This window comes from Ambystoma mexicanum, chromosome 5q (genome assembly GCF_040938575.1).
Source record: "Ambystoma mexicanum isolate Mex_15411 chromosome 5q, UKY_AmexF1_1, whole genome shotgun sequence".
Taxonomy (NCBI): domain Eukaryota; kingdom Metazoa; phylum Chordata; class Amphibia; order Caudata; family Ambystomatidae; genus Ambystoma; species Ambystoma mexicanum.
In genome coordinates, this window is record NC_090933.1 from 501,927,515 (window position 1) to 501,942,577 (window position 15,063).

General features: G+C 46.1%; 1 protein-coding gene across 1 annotated transcript in view; it reads left to right on the forward strand.

Moving 5' to 3' along the window:
* The window catches only part of RNF138 (ring finger protein 138), an 805,118-nt gene that overhangs the window by 188,181 nt on the left and 601,874 nt on the right, over nt 1-15,063 (forward strand). Inside the window, exon 3 of the mRNA XM_069620970.1 lies at nt 750-915. Coding sequence (XP_069477071.1) covers nt 750-915 — 166 coding nt within the window. The remainder of the gene's footprint in view (nt 1-749; nt 916-15,063) is intronic.

The following is a 15,063-nucleotide window of genomic DNA, read 5'->3' on the forward strand; positions in this document are numbered from 1 at the left end:
CCTTTTGCCTCCCCACAATCAAGATGCCGTTACCCTGGGAAGGGCCTCAGGTGGCTTGAAACAGCGGGCAGTACATAGTGTACTCTCGCCCGCTGCTCCAGCCACCTGATTGGCTGAGCGCCCTTCCCTGGGTGCAAATGTACAATTCACAATTCTCATACTTTTAATAGGGGTAATATATCTAGAAACACACATTTGTGTTTGCATTCCTATTTATAGACATGTTTTAGCCTATATCTCATCCATCTCACCCCGTCGGAGATATAGGCATTCATTGCTGGGCCACCACAATGACCAAGTGAGCCCGGGAACGCTGGGAAGCCCTGTCCTACCTGAATCAGGAACTATTGCGACCATTTGACAACAAGGTGGGCGCGAACCACTGACACATAGCACCATTGCTTTCCATATAAAGACTGTTTGTAGTTTTTGCTGTGAGTCAAATTAGGTCTGCCTCCCACCCCCTACATGTCCACAGCCTCAGATCCTGGATGTTCACCTGTGAAGGATCACTATTGTGGGCGACTGAAAGATCACTTGCAATCTCACTGGGTGCCCAGCATGTTCTGTGCAGCTACATTAATAAATATGTAAATTGGATGCTGTAGCTCTGTGATATGTGCTCTCTTTTAACTGGAAAAATTAAATAAGCTTTTTTACTCTCAAGTTAGTAGTCCCAGTGCCATGTGTCTTCATCTCTAAGACCACTTTAGAAATTCCAATTGTTCTATCTTTATGATTTGGTGCAGGTTTTGCAGGAGATGCTTCTTGAATGCAATGAAATCGAGCGGAGTCTACTGTCCTCTGTGCCGTGGGCCTGTGAGCAGGAAAGAGAGATCTTTACCCAAACGAGCCTCTGACATTGAAGAAAAAATGCGGAAGTTAAATGGCAACTGCAAAAGCTGTGAAAGACAGGTTAAGTGGATTTGAATGAATGTCTTACAAAAATCCCGAATTATGCATTACAAATGTTAAATGTGCGAGCCGCGCAGTCTATTAGGATCTTATTTAAAGGAATCTGGAATAATATTCTAGTAAGTTTTGTATTAGCTCTGGTACCTTTTAATTTATTCATACATATTTGCAGAGGAATGTGAAACAAAATTGAGTTGATTAGTTAATACAGAGAAGGACTGACCTATTTTACAGAAGTATTTGAATATCCTTCTAATGTAATTTGTGGACCCTGCAGCCAGTGTCTGGCTGAGCATTTAAAAAAAATATTGAGAAAACCAGAACCACATTACGTGTTCGCTATGAGGGGTCTCGGGGCCCCCTTGAGAAAATGCTGTAAATATTAAGTTGAACTGGTGCATTTCACAGCACGAATTTCAGAAATAAATGGGTTAAGGCCCTACGATGTACAATTGGTTCTGTCGAGCAAAATCATAAAAAACTCCAAGTAGTGCAAGGTCACCAACAGTACAAGTAAACCAGCAATGTTACACACATTTCTATGCTGGCTGTGTTTGAAGAAAAACCATGAGGCCCGTCTCAACAATGTATCCTGGTATTGGCCAGTAAAATACATTTTCAGGCTGCCAGTGTCCAACATACACCAGTACTGACTCTATAAAAAAGGTTCATGCTGCATGTCCCCTATAAATGTCAAAATGCTGCGCACATAAATATCCTTGGTATGTACTACGCATAACAGTTTTGTCACTGTAAAGAAATGCTCTTGATAGCTGTGGCATAATATATGCCAGCACTGCCCTGAAGCCAGTGCCCATGATATTCCACTACAGCTCTGTAAACATGTTGTGTGTGAGCCAGTGCTCAATGTATGCCAGGATTGCTATTTAAAATTAAAATGTTCTTTGTGCCTTTGACTTCCTCCCAATGTGGCGCACACACACACAAGCACCTACAATCAAAACTCACACATGCACGCACCCACATTTTTCACACATATCTTTTTTTTCTGTCTGGTCTCTTGGCTGTACTTTAGGTCCTCTTCTCCCACACAAGAAGCAGGGAGGGAGGTTGTCAGTGACTAACAACTTTCCTCCCTGAGTCTCGCCTTCACATGGCACCTGCAAGGCTATAAGAGTGTCTAAATCTGACACCCCCTTGATCTCGTACGAGTTAGTCCTCCCCAGCATAATCTAGTGCCTGCAGGGGCAGGGGCTCATCAGGCCTCCTTGTGGGACAGCATCTTCTTGAGGACTTGTAGGGCCTGCGCCCTGCAGGTACTAGGGGGATTATTCTGCCATGTAGAGGACTCCTGATGGGGAGCACTGGGCATGACAGAGAATCAGAGAATCAGTGATGGCCTGTCCATAATTGGCGGAGATGTGCCCCCAACACCCATTTTTCACTACCGCTATAATCTGAAGCATAACTCTTGGCCTTCATAGGAATATTCTCTGGAGGGTGATCTGACTACTAATGTTTGGTGCAGGAAGTATTCATTAAATTTTTGTAATGTATGCTACAGGAACAGGTGTAAAATGCATGGAAGGGAAAAAGCAGCAGGAATTAATCAAACAAACATTTAACAATGTTGCTACTACCCCTTTCTCGTTGCATTTCCTATTTCTTTGATGTGCGCCCACCTCTTCTGATAGGCTTAAGTTGTGCACATTTCAAAAATTGCACCAGACACATTTGTGCTGATCACTTTTGAAGTGACTATTTCTGTGCATGCACAGTATGTGCAGAGGGTCTACCTAAATGACGTGCATAAAGTGACAAATGCTGGCCTTACACTTCTTGCTACTTCTGGTATTCTCCTCTCCTTTGCCTTTTGATCCCAAATCATTAACCCACCTCTTCTGCTGATGAGGGGGGTTACCTCCTTGTTGCAACCAGTTGCTTCCTCTGTATGGCGTCTCTCTCTTACTCCAATTCTTTCCAAGTCTTCTCCACATTCTCTCTCTCTTCCTGTCCTTCCTTTAAATTCATATTCCAACTCTCTAAGGACTCTCCCGCAAGACATCTTCCCCACATTTTCTTTATCTTCCTGTCCTTCCTTCAGCCTTATGGTCCAACAACTCTCTTCTCTCTGTGATCTCTTATCGCACATCTTTCCCACCGTTTCTCTATATTTATGTCCTTCCTTCAGCCTGGCATGTTACTTCATTCTCATTGCAGCCCCTCTTTCCCCATCGTCTCTTGTAACAAATCGTTCGAAACCGTTTAAAAAATATATATATATATTTACATGTGTATAATCGTGTTACGATTTTTACAAGAACTGTACAGATCGATGAAGGAAATGGCAAGGTGAAGGGGCAAGACAAAACAGACACAAGGCAGAAGTTCTTGTGTAGAAACCAGAAAGAAGGCCAGAAGGGCTTAGTCCAGATTCAGAGATACAGTGATCTTTTTGAAGGCAGTTTCAAACAGCTTCACCGAAGCAATGGTCCATTTTGTGCATTCCCCGGCCATCAACCGGTTCCACCATACTTCCTCTTCTGCCATGGGTAGGTCCGCGTATAGTGGAGTCAGATATGCTGCTCTGTCTTGTCTCATCTCGTGACAGTGCATCAGGAAGTGTCTTAAAGTTTCTGTTTGTTGTGGCAGCTCGCAGAGTCTGCACTCATTGACGTTTGTCTGTAGTCTGATGGCTAGAATTTCTCGAGTTGGAAGAAGGTTCAAATGTGCTCTCATAAAGGTTTTCATTAGCCGTTTGTCTGGGAATTTGGAACAGTAGGCCAGTGGAGTTTTTTATTTGTTGAAATTTGGAGGCAGGTGCTTTAGGAATTTGTTGGCTTGTGCTTTTTCAGATGTTGCAATCCAGTCTTGGCATTCCATTTTAAATTTAACTCTTTGCGGGTTCGCTTCGAGGTCATCTTCGGTACAAGCTAAGTCGTTCAGCTTGGCCTTTTGATTCTCTGCCCAAGCACTTAAAGTTTTGCAGTGCTGGCTTTTGATCTCTTCAGCGATGATCTTATATATCGGCAGGGTGTCCGTCAGTAGAGTTTTCCTGAATAATCGCATGGTGCTCTGCTCTACTGTTGAAGCCAGGGACAGAAGACCAAGTTCCAGCCTGACAATTGCTATTGAGATCGAGTTGGGCAAGCCAAGCACTGATTTCCACAGGTGACCTTCTAGTTTAGGCCATATCGCGGCTGGCATGTTGAGGTTCGCGTCCATCCTGTATGTTAGGGTCAGTACCACTTTTCCCTTGTAGAAGTGGATGACTGGAAGTAATGAGAATCTGCCATGTTTCTTATCAACCGCTCTCATTTGCGCTGCAAGGTTCTTCGTTTTTTCCCATAGGACCTGTTGCATTTTTTGCTCTTTTACAGAGCCGTCAATTAACACTCCTAGATATTTGAAGTGGGGTACCACTTCAATTTTAGTACTGTCTAGGAACCACTTTCGGTAGTTTTTATTCTTTGAAAGATGTTTTTATCATAATCTTTGTCTTGGATTTGCTGATTTCCAGATTGTTTGCTTCCATGTAGTGCGCAAGTTTGGTTAACTGGCGATGAAGACCGATTTGGTTTGATATAACAAAATCAGGTTGCCAGCATACAGGATGCGTTACACAGTGGCGTTGCCTATTTTGGGGGGGAAGTCCTTGTAATTCCCCAGGAAGGCGGCGAAGAGCGCTGGTGCTAGGGGACAGCCCTGTTTTACTCCACGCTGAGACAATATTTCCTTCGATAGTAGACCTTGACTGTTCAGGCGGACTCGCAGTTTAGTGTGCGTGTGAAGAGCAATAACCGGATCTAAAATGTCAGTGGGACACTTCCACCCTTTCAGTTTGCTCCACAGAATGCTTCTGTCCACTTTGTCAAAAGCCTCAGAGAGATCGACAAAGGCCAAGAAAACTGTCAGTGCTCCTTGTTTGATTTTTGATTTTATTATGTTCAATAGTAAAATGTTTACTGCTGTACTTCCATTTTTTTGAAAGCCCATTTGGAAGGGGTCTGCGCACGGCGATGTTCTGGCCCAAGTCTGGACATGTTTGAGTAGCAAAGTGGCAAAGATTTTTCCAATAATATCTAGGAGAGCGATCGGGCGATAGTTGGCTAGATCTTCTCTGTTGCCCCGTTTAAAGATGGGGACCACCACTGCTCATGTCCACGAGGTCGGGATGATGCTGATGAAATTTTTCCATTCCTCAGAGTGTTGTTTGAGGTCGTTGTTCATTAGGCCATCTGGGCCCGGTGCTCTTGATGTTTCCAGTTTCCTTATGGCTCCTCTTATGCCGTCTTTGATTGCTAGATCGATCCAAGGAACTTCTATGTCTGATGGAAGGGCTGTTTTTTTCAGTAGCGGGAGCGGCAAACGGATCTTCAAAGAATTTTACCCACTTGTCTTCTGGGACCGAGTTGGCCAGTTGGTTCTCATGGCTGGAATATGATTTTTTTTATGAGTGACCAGAAGTCACAAGATCTCTTGGTGCTGAGTGTCCTTAGCATGGCTTCCACATCGTTTTGATAGAGATTATGTATGTGGTTTTGTAGCCATGATTTATAGATCTTTACTTCTTTTTGACACTTCAACCAGGCCTTTTCTGTGTTATTCGTCGTGGCAGATCTTTTCAGTTTTCTCAAGAGTCATCTTTTTTCGACCAAAGTCTTGTCATACACATGGTTGGTCTTGGTGGTGGCCATTTTTCTCCTTTTGTCGCCACCTTGTACTTTAACAGAAAAGGTAGGTAGTTAGGTCATGCCAGTTTTACAGAGGAGGGATTATTTGATGTATCTCTTCTGTATTTTTCCGTGATATCTTTGATGTTTGTGGCTGTCAAACGTAGCCAGGTTTGTTGGTTGTTGGCCTCCATGGTCGGTTTATACATTTTGCTTGGGGGGCATACAGATGCCCAGGACATTGTGAGTAGGTTGTGGTCACTTTCTTTGGTTCTCGTTACTTCATATGACTCAATATATGAGAGCAGGCCATATGAAATGAAGAAGTAGTCTAGGGTGGCTTTGGTGTTGTTGTGTTCCCATGTTGGGATCATTGGTTGCCAGGATTTCAACCATGCCACGTTGTGAAAATTATGCAAGTTCATTAAAGTCAGCCATGCTGTTCCTTTTTCTTCCGCCGCGGAGTGGATATGCTGGGTGTTGGTGTTGCTGGAGTCACTTGTGCATTTTGCGTTTAAATCCATGCATATGATTGTGTGCGTAGTGTTCTGGTGTACGCAGATGTTGTCAATGACGTCCAGTACTGAGTTGTAGAAGTTTACTGTTGATGTTTTCTGCGGGTTCCAGTATAGGTTTACGGTGGCTAACTGTGTCGTGGTCCAGACGCGGGAACTAGGGTCTTGGTGCCTCCGTGAGGTTAGGACTGCTATGATTCCATATGTTTCTACTAGCTTTTTGATGACCTTGATTCCTGAGACCAGACGAGTCGCCAGCAGAAGACCAGAAGCAGGGCAGCCAAATAGTCCTTTTGAGGCAGGTGATATCTCAATCGAGAAGCCGTCAAGTGATGGCTTCTCCACCAACCAGGTTTCATGGAGGCACAAGATGTCAAAGGCCCCCAAGTCTTGATTTTCAGGGTTGGTTAATTGGGCGTGTCCTCTAGTGTTCCATGAGGCCATACTCAAAACTTTTTTGGAGGCGTCTTCTAGTTCATGCTGGGTTGTCCCCCACTCCAGCATGTCGTTGGGTTGTAATTGCTATCTACCAGAGTTTGTGGTTAGGGCTGCTTGTAGCCATTTCCAAGGGCCCCTCGGGATTCTCTTTTCGTTTGGTCTGGCGATGTGCCTCTAAACAAGATGCTCTTTTTGTCGTTATGTGCCAGTCTTTTTGGTGTCTCCAGGGTATCTCGGTTCGATCGAGTTTCTTGCGAGCTTGTGAGCCGATTGCGTTCGTAGATCTTGTCGGATCTTTGTCTTTCGTTTCTTTTTTTTTCGCTCTTGTTTCTGGCACGATCGTTGACAGATGCCCATCTTTCTCGATGATATCTGTGCGCTCTTTAATGGATGTTCTCTCGAGCAGTCCAATTCGTCTCGTGTCTCTTATTATTGTACAGTTCTTGAGTTTTTGATGTATAGTGATGTTTTTGTTCCCGAATGTCATTGTGTATGATTTTACAGGTCTACTCATATAGCCTCCGAATTTCTGAAAGAATAAAGCTGACGCGCTTGAGATCGCTAAGCACCTCCAGAAAGACGTATTGAAGTGCGTAGGCTTTGATGTGAAGGTAAGCTTTTGCTTTTAGGTCTCTATGGTACGGCTCAATAAGTGTGAAATCTTCCGTTCTTAGTGACCGCAGTGTCTCTATTTTGCTTAGGATTTCGAGCACCGATTTAGGATCATGTAGCTGTCTTTGCACAATGCTTGTTCCAATTTAAAGATCCGAGACCCCCTTGTAGGATTTTCAGCCCACTTTGGCTGGACAGAGCGTTGGTGGATGTCCAATGGGGCTTCTTGTCGTCAATGGCTTTGGCTTTTTGGGTAATCAGATAGATTGCTTATGTCAGCACTTGAGGGTGGAAAGTCTGTTTTTTGTACGCCAGATAATGGTCCACTTTGAGCGTCGTGTTGACGAGGAGCCGGTTTGTGCTGAGCGCCACTGTCCGAGGGTAGCCGGGTACTGGCCCTCATGATGGTTGCCGGTGTCGTCTCTGTCACAGCATGACTTGCTGATGGAATGGTTTTCGGGTGGCTTATTTCTGGGATTTCTTCTGCTTTGGGGTCCGATTCCCAATTTTGTGATAGATCAATTAAGACGCTCGATGCTAAGAACTCTGTGGAAGAACTCTGTGGTCGCCCTAGGTCATTGAGTAAGGTCTAAAGTCACTGAGGTCTAAAGTCACTGGGGCGTCTCTTGAACATGCTTGTTTGTCACCGGTTGAGATCAAGGTATATTAAGTCGGGTCTTTGGCCCATAGTTGAGCACGGAGGTCTTTGTTTTAGTGTTGGCTGATTGGTCGGCTTTTGCCAGTCGCAGGACTATTTTCTGTATTTTGATAGTCATGTATCAGAGTGGGTTGGGGAGTACTTGTTGTGCAGTACGTTTGTTGCTCGTGCCTCTTTCAGGGCTGGTTTGTTGAAGATCAGGACAAGTCCAGAAGAGATGTTATCAGTGACAGTCTGCGTGGCCTTTTCCATTCCCGTTGCCCCGTCCAGGTGGGTGGTTCTAGTTTCGTTCAGTTTGACTTCTAGACGTGCCAGCTTTGCTTCCCATATAGCTTGTTGTTCAGCATTTTTTGACTCTAGGGCCGTTATAAAGCCCTCGACAAAGATGAGTTATGAATGCATCGTTGCCAGCATTGTTTTATTGTCTTTGGTTGAGTCATTATTTATTTTGCATTTTTAAGGCGCTCAAACAGCCCGCGGGCATCGAGGCGCTGTTACAGGAATTGTTTGTTTTTTAGTTGCATAATTCTTTTTTTGTTAATCTTAGTTGCGTATTTATAACGCGCTTAAACACCCAGAGGTTTCTAAGCGCGGACCCAGGGATCGAACTTGTGTTGCTTCCTGTCGTCTTGCTTCCAAGGCGCGCACGTTGCCGTTAAGCTATCCTCCTTGGACATTGATTTCTTCATATAGCTTGCCAAACAGGGCCGGGCGATTGTTATTGCTGACATTACTGTCGTCAGGTCCAATTTCTTATTTGGCGACTCTTTTTGTGGTTCTGCGGACAGTTCGCTTAATCTTCTATTTTTGAACGGTTTCTGGGCAATGATTCAGTGGGGCAGGGACGTTGACTTCTCAGTCGAAATAAACACCTCTGCTGCTGGAGTTTGTCTTGGGGGCGATGTTTGTACTCTGCCGTTGCTCAAGATCAGGGCTGTTGCTTCACAAGGCGTATTTGTCAGTTTGCTGACCGTTTTGGGATGCTGAAATGTTCTTTCTCCCAAGGTTGGGGACCCATCAAGCCCCCTATAGGGCCTTCTTGCTGGAGTGGCCGGCAAGCTGGTTGGATGGCCTTTCTACCTGGTTGTTTGTATTCAGCTGCGGCTCTGCAGCGAGTACCTGTTTTACGTTTTGCTCGACAATATGATTTTTTTTTGCCCCACTTCTGGTTGACTGGTTGAGGGCCACGTATTATCGCTCGTGTGTTGAATCGCCAGTTGAGCTTCACTTGGCGAGGCCCTTGAAGTTGTGTCTTTAGCAGGCAGTGGTACAGGTGATTCATTGTGCTTGCTGAACTGATAGTCTATTTTCCTGGACTTGTTTGCCGGAGGTGTGTCATCTAGTGCCTCCAGGATTTCTAAAATTCTTTTCGTAGTGGGAGGCGAGTTTATTTTGGGTGTGGATGCCTCTTTGATGGATCTCACCAGGTCGATATGTGAGCAGTCTGTGCTAGTTCTTGATTCGTTTTGTTCATCCTGTTTTGCAGTGGTGTCTGGTTGGAGGGCATCACTCCCCACACTAGATAAGTTTGTAAGTAGCTTTCGACCAGCAAGATCAGCAAGATCGCGATTTTGAGGGGTCGTATTGGTTAAAGCATCAATCTTTGCCTCCACTTGTATTAGGGCCATCGCCCTGACAGGTGCATTTCCAGTTGTTCTTGGCAGATTTGCAGGTTGAAGTAAGTCCTTTATGGAATCCCTCAGGGAGGCATGTTTGGAATTGTCTGAGACGGGGACTCCATCCGCCGCTGATCACTGCCCCATGGTTCTGTGGGCATTTCATTCTGCAGCTCCAGTGCATCAATTTTACTTAGTTTGTAAATTTGGTGCTTCTCTTTCTTTCCATCTGGTAGTTGGTCCAAGCCTGTCTGCGGTGGGTCGCTCCAGATGTTATTCCCAGCACAGCCTCACGTGGCCAGGTTAAGGTCCCCGCCCTCCGACGGTCTCGGCTGGTATACATCTCGCCAAGGCGGAGCTCTGGCATGGGCAAGGCGGGACTGGAGGGGCCGGAGGTGTGTCGGCCAAGTGTGTGTCCGGACACTGTGCAGGAAGATCAAGCAGGATCATGGGACCGGTCGCTTCAGGTTTGCAGCCCCCCACGCCGGCAGTTTGAGGTATGTTGTCATGTGTTCCGTCGCAGATTTCGTAGGCTTCCGGGCTGGTGAGAGCATCTGGATCGTCCGAGTCCTCCAGAGTGGGGCCCAGTGGGGGTTTGACAGGGGGAGTTGGGAGGGCTGCGTGCAGGGTAGGGAGTCCCCTCGGGAAGCGGAAAGGATCTTACCTCGCTTCACCGGGGACTTTTTCTCGAGTTGGCTCGAGTGACTCGAGTTGCTCCGGAGTCAGCGTCTGCTGGTCTTGGCCTCCGGCAGGGTCCCACTCAGGTCCAGCATGTCTCCCATGCCTCCGACTGCCAAGGACTGCAGGACTGCGTCAACTCTGTGCTCAACTCCGCGTTCCTGTACGCGGAAAGTAGCACATGTTAAGTGGGTCCACCCACAACAGCAACAATGGACAACAGACTGCAGGATTGCGTCAACTCTACAATGTCCCAGAAACCATGCCGCGGCCAGTCAAAAACCCGCATTTGTGCTTTCTGGACAAATACGTATATTTTTATAAACTGTCTCCTCGCTGTCTTGCAAAGAAAAGAAGCACACGCTTCTACCGACTTCCGCCTGCAGCTTATTCCGCAATACGATTTCTTCTGTAGAATGTCTCTAACTAGCGTGAGCGAGAGATCAGGAAAGACGCACGTACAACTTTCCTCATCTACGCTGCTGAGTAGAGAGTCGCCTACATCAGCAGAAACCGTTTTTCTGGTTTCCTGTCCTTCCTTCAGCCTCACTCTTCAATCAGTCTCTCTATCCAGTGTAAGCTCATTGTCTTCACAGTGTCCTGCCTTTAGTTCCCAGTTGGTGCCCCTCACCTCCTTCTCCAAGGTGGTAGGTACCCTCCTCTCTCTACACAAACAATTAGCTTTGTTAAAATTCGCTTGTGTTCCATGTTCCATTTTGCCTTCTGTGTTTCCCTCACCAAGCTGGCACCCTTCTTGCTTTCTTTACAAACAACCTGTTTCTTCTTCTCCAAACACTTTATGTTTTCTTTCCCTCTTACTTCCCAGAATAAGCTGTTCTCCCCCAGTCTCTTCAACTCACTCCATATATTTCAAACCTTTCTTCTTTTTCACTGTCTTTCTACCATGATCGTATCCCTTTTCTCTCTGTCCAAGTTGGTATTGTCGGATAAATGAGCCTCACCCACCAATTTCAGCATGATGGCAAACAGAGGTAGATGTATTTGTTGTCTTGTAAGTCAAGGAAAACAACATCCCACATATACATGGTACTGACCGCTCTAACCTAACCTGCCCTCTAGACCCCTCACCTTTTGACATCTGAGGAAACGGAAACCTAAGAACATTAGAATCCTCACTAGGCCTTTCGGCATGCACATCCCACCTTGTGCCAAACACAACAGACTCTTTAATCAATCCATAGCACCTCCACAGTGTTAACGTCCTGTTATAACACCATATGAAGACTTTGGTATGGCAATTCCCAATGAGGGGTATAGGTCCTCCGTGCCCATGATGTCTTCCATTTGCTGATGAGCAGTCCCATTTTCTCTACCAGCTTCGTCTAGTTGGCGCAATCACATGGGTGCCAATAACCTTGGCACAGCGTTCTCTTGAACAACACTTTTTAGTCCACCACAGGGTCCATGCTTTGAACATCTACCAAATAGGTAAGTGGAGGCAAAGTCAATAGAATCTCGAAATGTCAAAAATGTATGCTAGAAAAAAAAACTAAGGAGCTTGGGGGCTTGGACACAATTGGGGTGCTTGGGCAACATCATCTTATTTGTGAATATTGTCTATCATGACGCATGTACTTTATACATTTATTTTTCAAACTTCTTTCACAATACCCTTCTTACTCAGTAAGGGTACCAATATAACTTTCACCAGGGCAGAACGTTGCTGTTACATTGAATTCTTGGGGACCTTCCCTGGTTAGTCTCCCATGGCCCTTCTTGACGTTCTCCTGTGGTTTGCCTTCCTCCTATGCCCAAGCTTTTCTGCTTGGGGTCTCTCTGGTACTCCAAACGTCCTGCAGGAAGTTCTATCAGAGACCGACCATATGCTGCCAAGTCCCCTGACTTGAAATCTCCTAGGATTTGTCTTCCTCTTGACTCCTCTAAGGACTGACACATTCCAACTGTGCAGGCTGCCTTTTCCATGGTGTCTGCTACTTTCCTCAGGTGTGCTCTAAGTTGATAGCTTTCATCTGGGTGTTGGATGCTGTGCTATTCCCCAACTGACCCTTGGAACTGGGGCCAGGTGTTCTCTCACAGGGTTGGCCAAAAGCTATAGGAAGGTTCAACACCATTTTGGATTGCAAATTGCCCTAGACATAGACTATGGGTGTGCTCTCATTCCCCTCCCCTGGTATCTCTCCCGGGACTTCTTGCTCCCCTCTGTGTGTTCAGCATGTGTTTTTTTCTCATAGAGATCCCCTTCAGTAAGTTTGGTGAAGTGTTCGTCACATTTCCTTTACCTGAAAATGTTTAGGGCTAAGAAACGGCAACATGTTATCTCCTACGACGATTGCCGGTGTGGGAGTACAATGCATGACACAATTTAACATCACATGTGCTTGGTTTCTTTCTCCCAGTGGATGAAGAAACTGATATGTGGGTTGTGCATGATTTCATATTTGTTTCAAGACAGAAGTACAGGGGAAAACCCATGTCCAGGTCATTGCAATGTTTTCCCTTTCATCTATTAAAGCCAGCCTACATCTCATGACAAGGGACTTGGCCTGGCTATCGGGAGATTTTACCTCTCTTACACCTAGCCTGAATTTAAAAGGTATTTTCTGGCTGCCAGGGACTGCCCAACCTGACAGGGCTCCACCCTCAGATGTGCTTACTCATCACATGAGACAAAGAAGCCATTAAACCCTGAAGAGTAACATGGCCGCAGTAATGAAAGACCCTATGTGCAGGCCCTAAAACTGGGACGTGCCCCAGGGGAGGTCCAGCATTGCATACATGTAACATTCCAAGAAGGAATTTGGGGGAACAGGAACAGGCAGGATTTTAAAAACAAGTAGGTTATTGAGTAAGGCAACAGCAATAAATTCATGTTATGTTATGTTATGTGAATTTGTAGAGCGCAGCGTACGCCAAAAGGCATCTTGGCGCTAGAGGGTAGAAGGAGAGAAGAGATTCGGGGAGAGCTAGAAGAGAAGAGTCTTCAGTGCACGTCTGAAGGCCAGATGATTGGCAGTAGCATGGAGAGCCCAAGGAAGTAGGTTCCATGCTTTGGCTGCGGCCACCGAAAAAGCGCGGCCTCCCGTGCGAGTGCGTTTAACACGGGGAACCAGAAGGAGTAGCGCGGACTGGGAGCGCAGAGGATGATTTGGCACATAGTGAGTAAACTTCTCCTGCAAGTATTCAGCTCCCACCTTGTAGAAAGCCAGATGAACAAGACACATAGATTTGAAATGGATCCGTTGTTCAATGGGGAGCCAGTGTAGCTGACGCAGGAGGGGGACCATGTGCGAGCGTGCTGGCGGGCACAATATTGTGCGAGCAGCAGCGTTTTGGAGCATTTGGATCCGATTGAGCAGATAGTGTGGTTGGCCGAGGTACAGTGAGTTACAGTAATCCACTGTACTAAGGACCAATGCTCCAACCACTGGGGCATGAAACTGGCCAGGGATGAAAGGGAGAACCTTTCTTAATGTATGCAGTTTAAAATGGCCGGCTTTGCAGATGGCGCCCAATTGTTCAGTCATCATCAAAGAAGAAGAGAACTTAACACCCAGGTTTCTCACCGTAGGAGATGGGAAAGGGAAGGGGCCAAGAGACGTGGGCCAGAAGTCCGGGTTCCAGTAGTAGAGGGGGGTATTTGACCCTACCACCAAGACTTCTGTTTTGCTACCATTAAACTTGAGAGAGTTGGTGGCCATCCACGCACCAAAATCTTCAAGGCAGTTCCTAAGATGGGCTGCATTTTCAGGCCTAGAGAGGTCCAGATGCACCAAGATTTGCGTGTCATCAGCATAGGAATAAAATCAAAAACCGTGAGATAGAATGAGAAGGAGCAGAGGCCGAATATAGATATTAAAGAGGATGGGCGACAGGGCCGAGCCTGAAGACTCCATATATGAAGAGAGGAAGGAAGAGACCAATGCCTCCAGTGATTTCATCATGGCTGGGCGAAGGGAGATGGGATGGAAATTTGCCAGAAGAGCAGGATCCAGAGAGAACTTTTTCAGAAGCGGAAGCACCCAAGCGTATTTCAGGGAGCCAGGAATCAACCCTCTTGGAATGATGTATTAGTAGCAGTAGTGATTTCAGTGATAATATAAGGGGAGATGGCTTTAAGCACATCTAAAGGGATGGCATCAGCGGGGGATGCTGACTTGAGACCTTGAATGGCTTTTAGAATGTTCTGTTCAGAGACCACCGGAAAAGTAACCCAAGAAGCAGTGGGAGTAAGAGGGTCAGGGAAGGATGCACTTGTGTCTGAGGCATCTAGTTTGACTTTGATGTCTTCGCATATGGCAATAATCTTAGAATGAAAAAAGGAGGAGAGAGATTCGCACAGAGCTTGTGAGGGCTCGATCGATGGACCAGTTTGAAGGCGTAGATAGAGATTGCACCAGCTCAAAAAGCGTCTTAGGCTTGTTAACAGCATCCTCAATCTTCATGCTAAAAAAGTTTTTTAGCAGCTAAAGTGGCTAAAGTGGCTTTTTGATAGGTTGTTCTCGTGTTGTTAGTATAGCAGGCCCTCCACTTGCATTCCGCTTGCGTGCATCCAAGCTTGAGAACTCTGAGCTCGTCTGAAAACCAGGGTTCGGACACATGAGCTCTTCCTTTACCAAGCTTGGCTTGCGCAAATTGGTCTGCAACGGCCAGGAAGGACACACCTAGGTTCTGTAGCGTGCAAGATTTAGGGGGAGCACAGTGAGAAAGGAGGGAAGCAGAGAGAGAGTAGAGAGATCGACCTGGCGCCAGTTCCTTTTAAAGGTGGGCGGTTTAGAAGGGCGGCGGACTGGGAAGCACCAACGTAAAGGAAATCAGATAGTGTTCAGACCAAAGTACCGGACAAGAAGAAGTGACGGTAATGAGAGACTTGGAGGCACAAATAAAATCAGGTATATTGCCCAACTGATGAGTGGGTGCTTGAATCAGTTGAGGAAGATTCAGATCACTCATCAGCGACAGAAAGAGTTCAACCTGAGTCGCCGAGGTGGAACTGGCAGGCAGGTTGAAATCTCCTA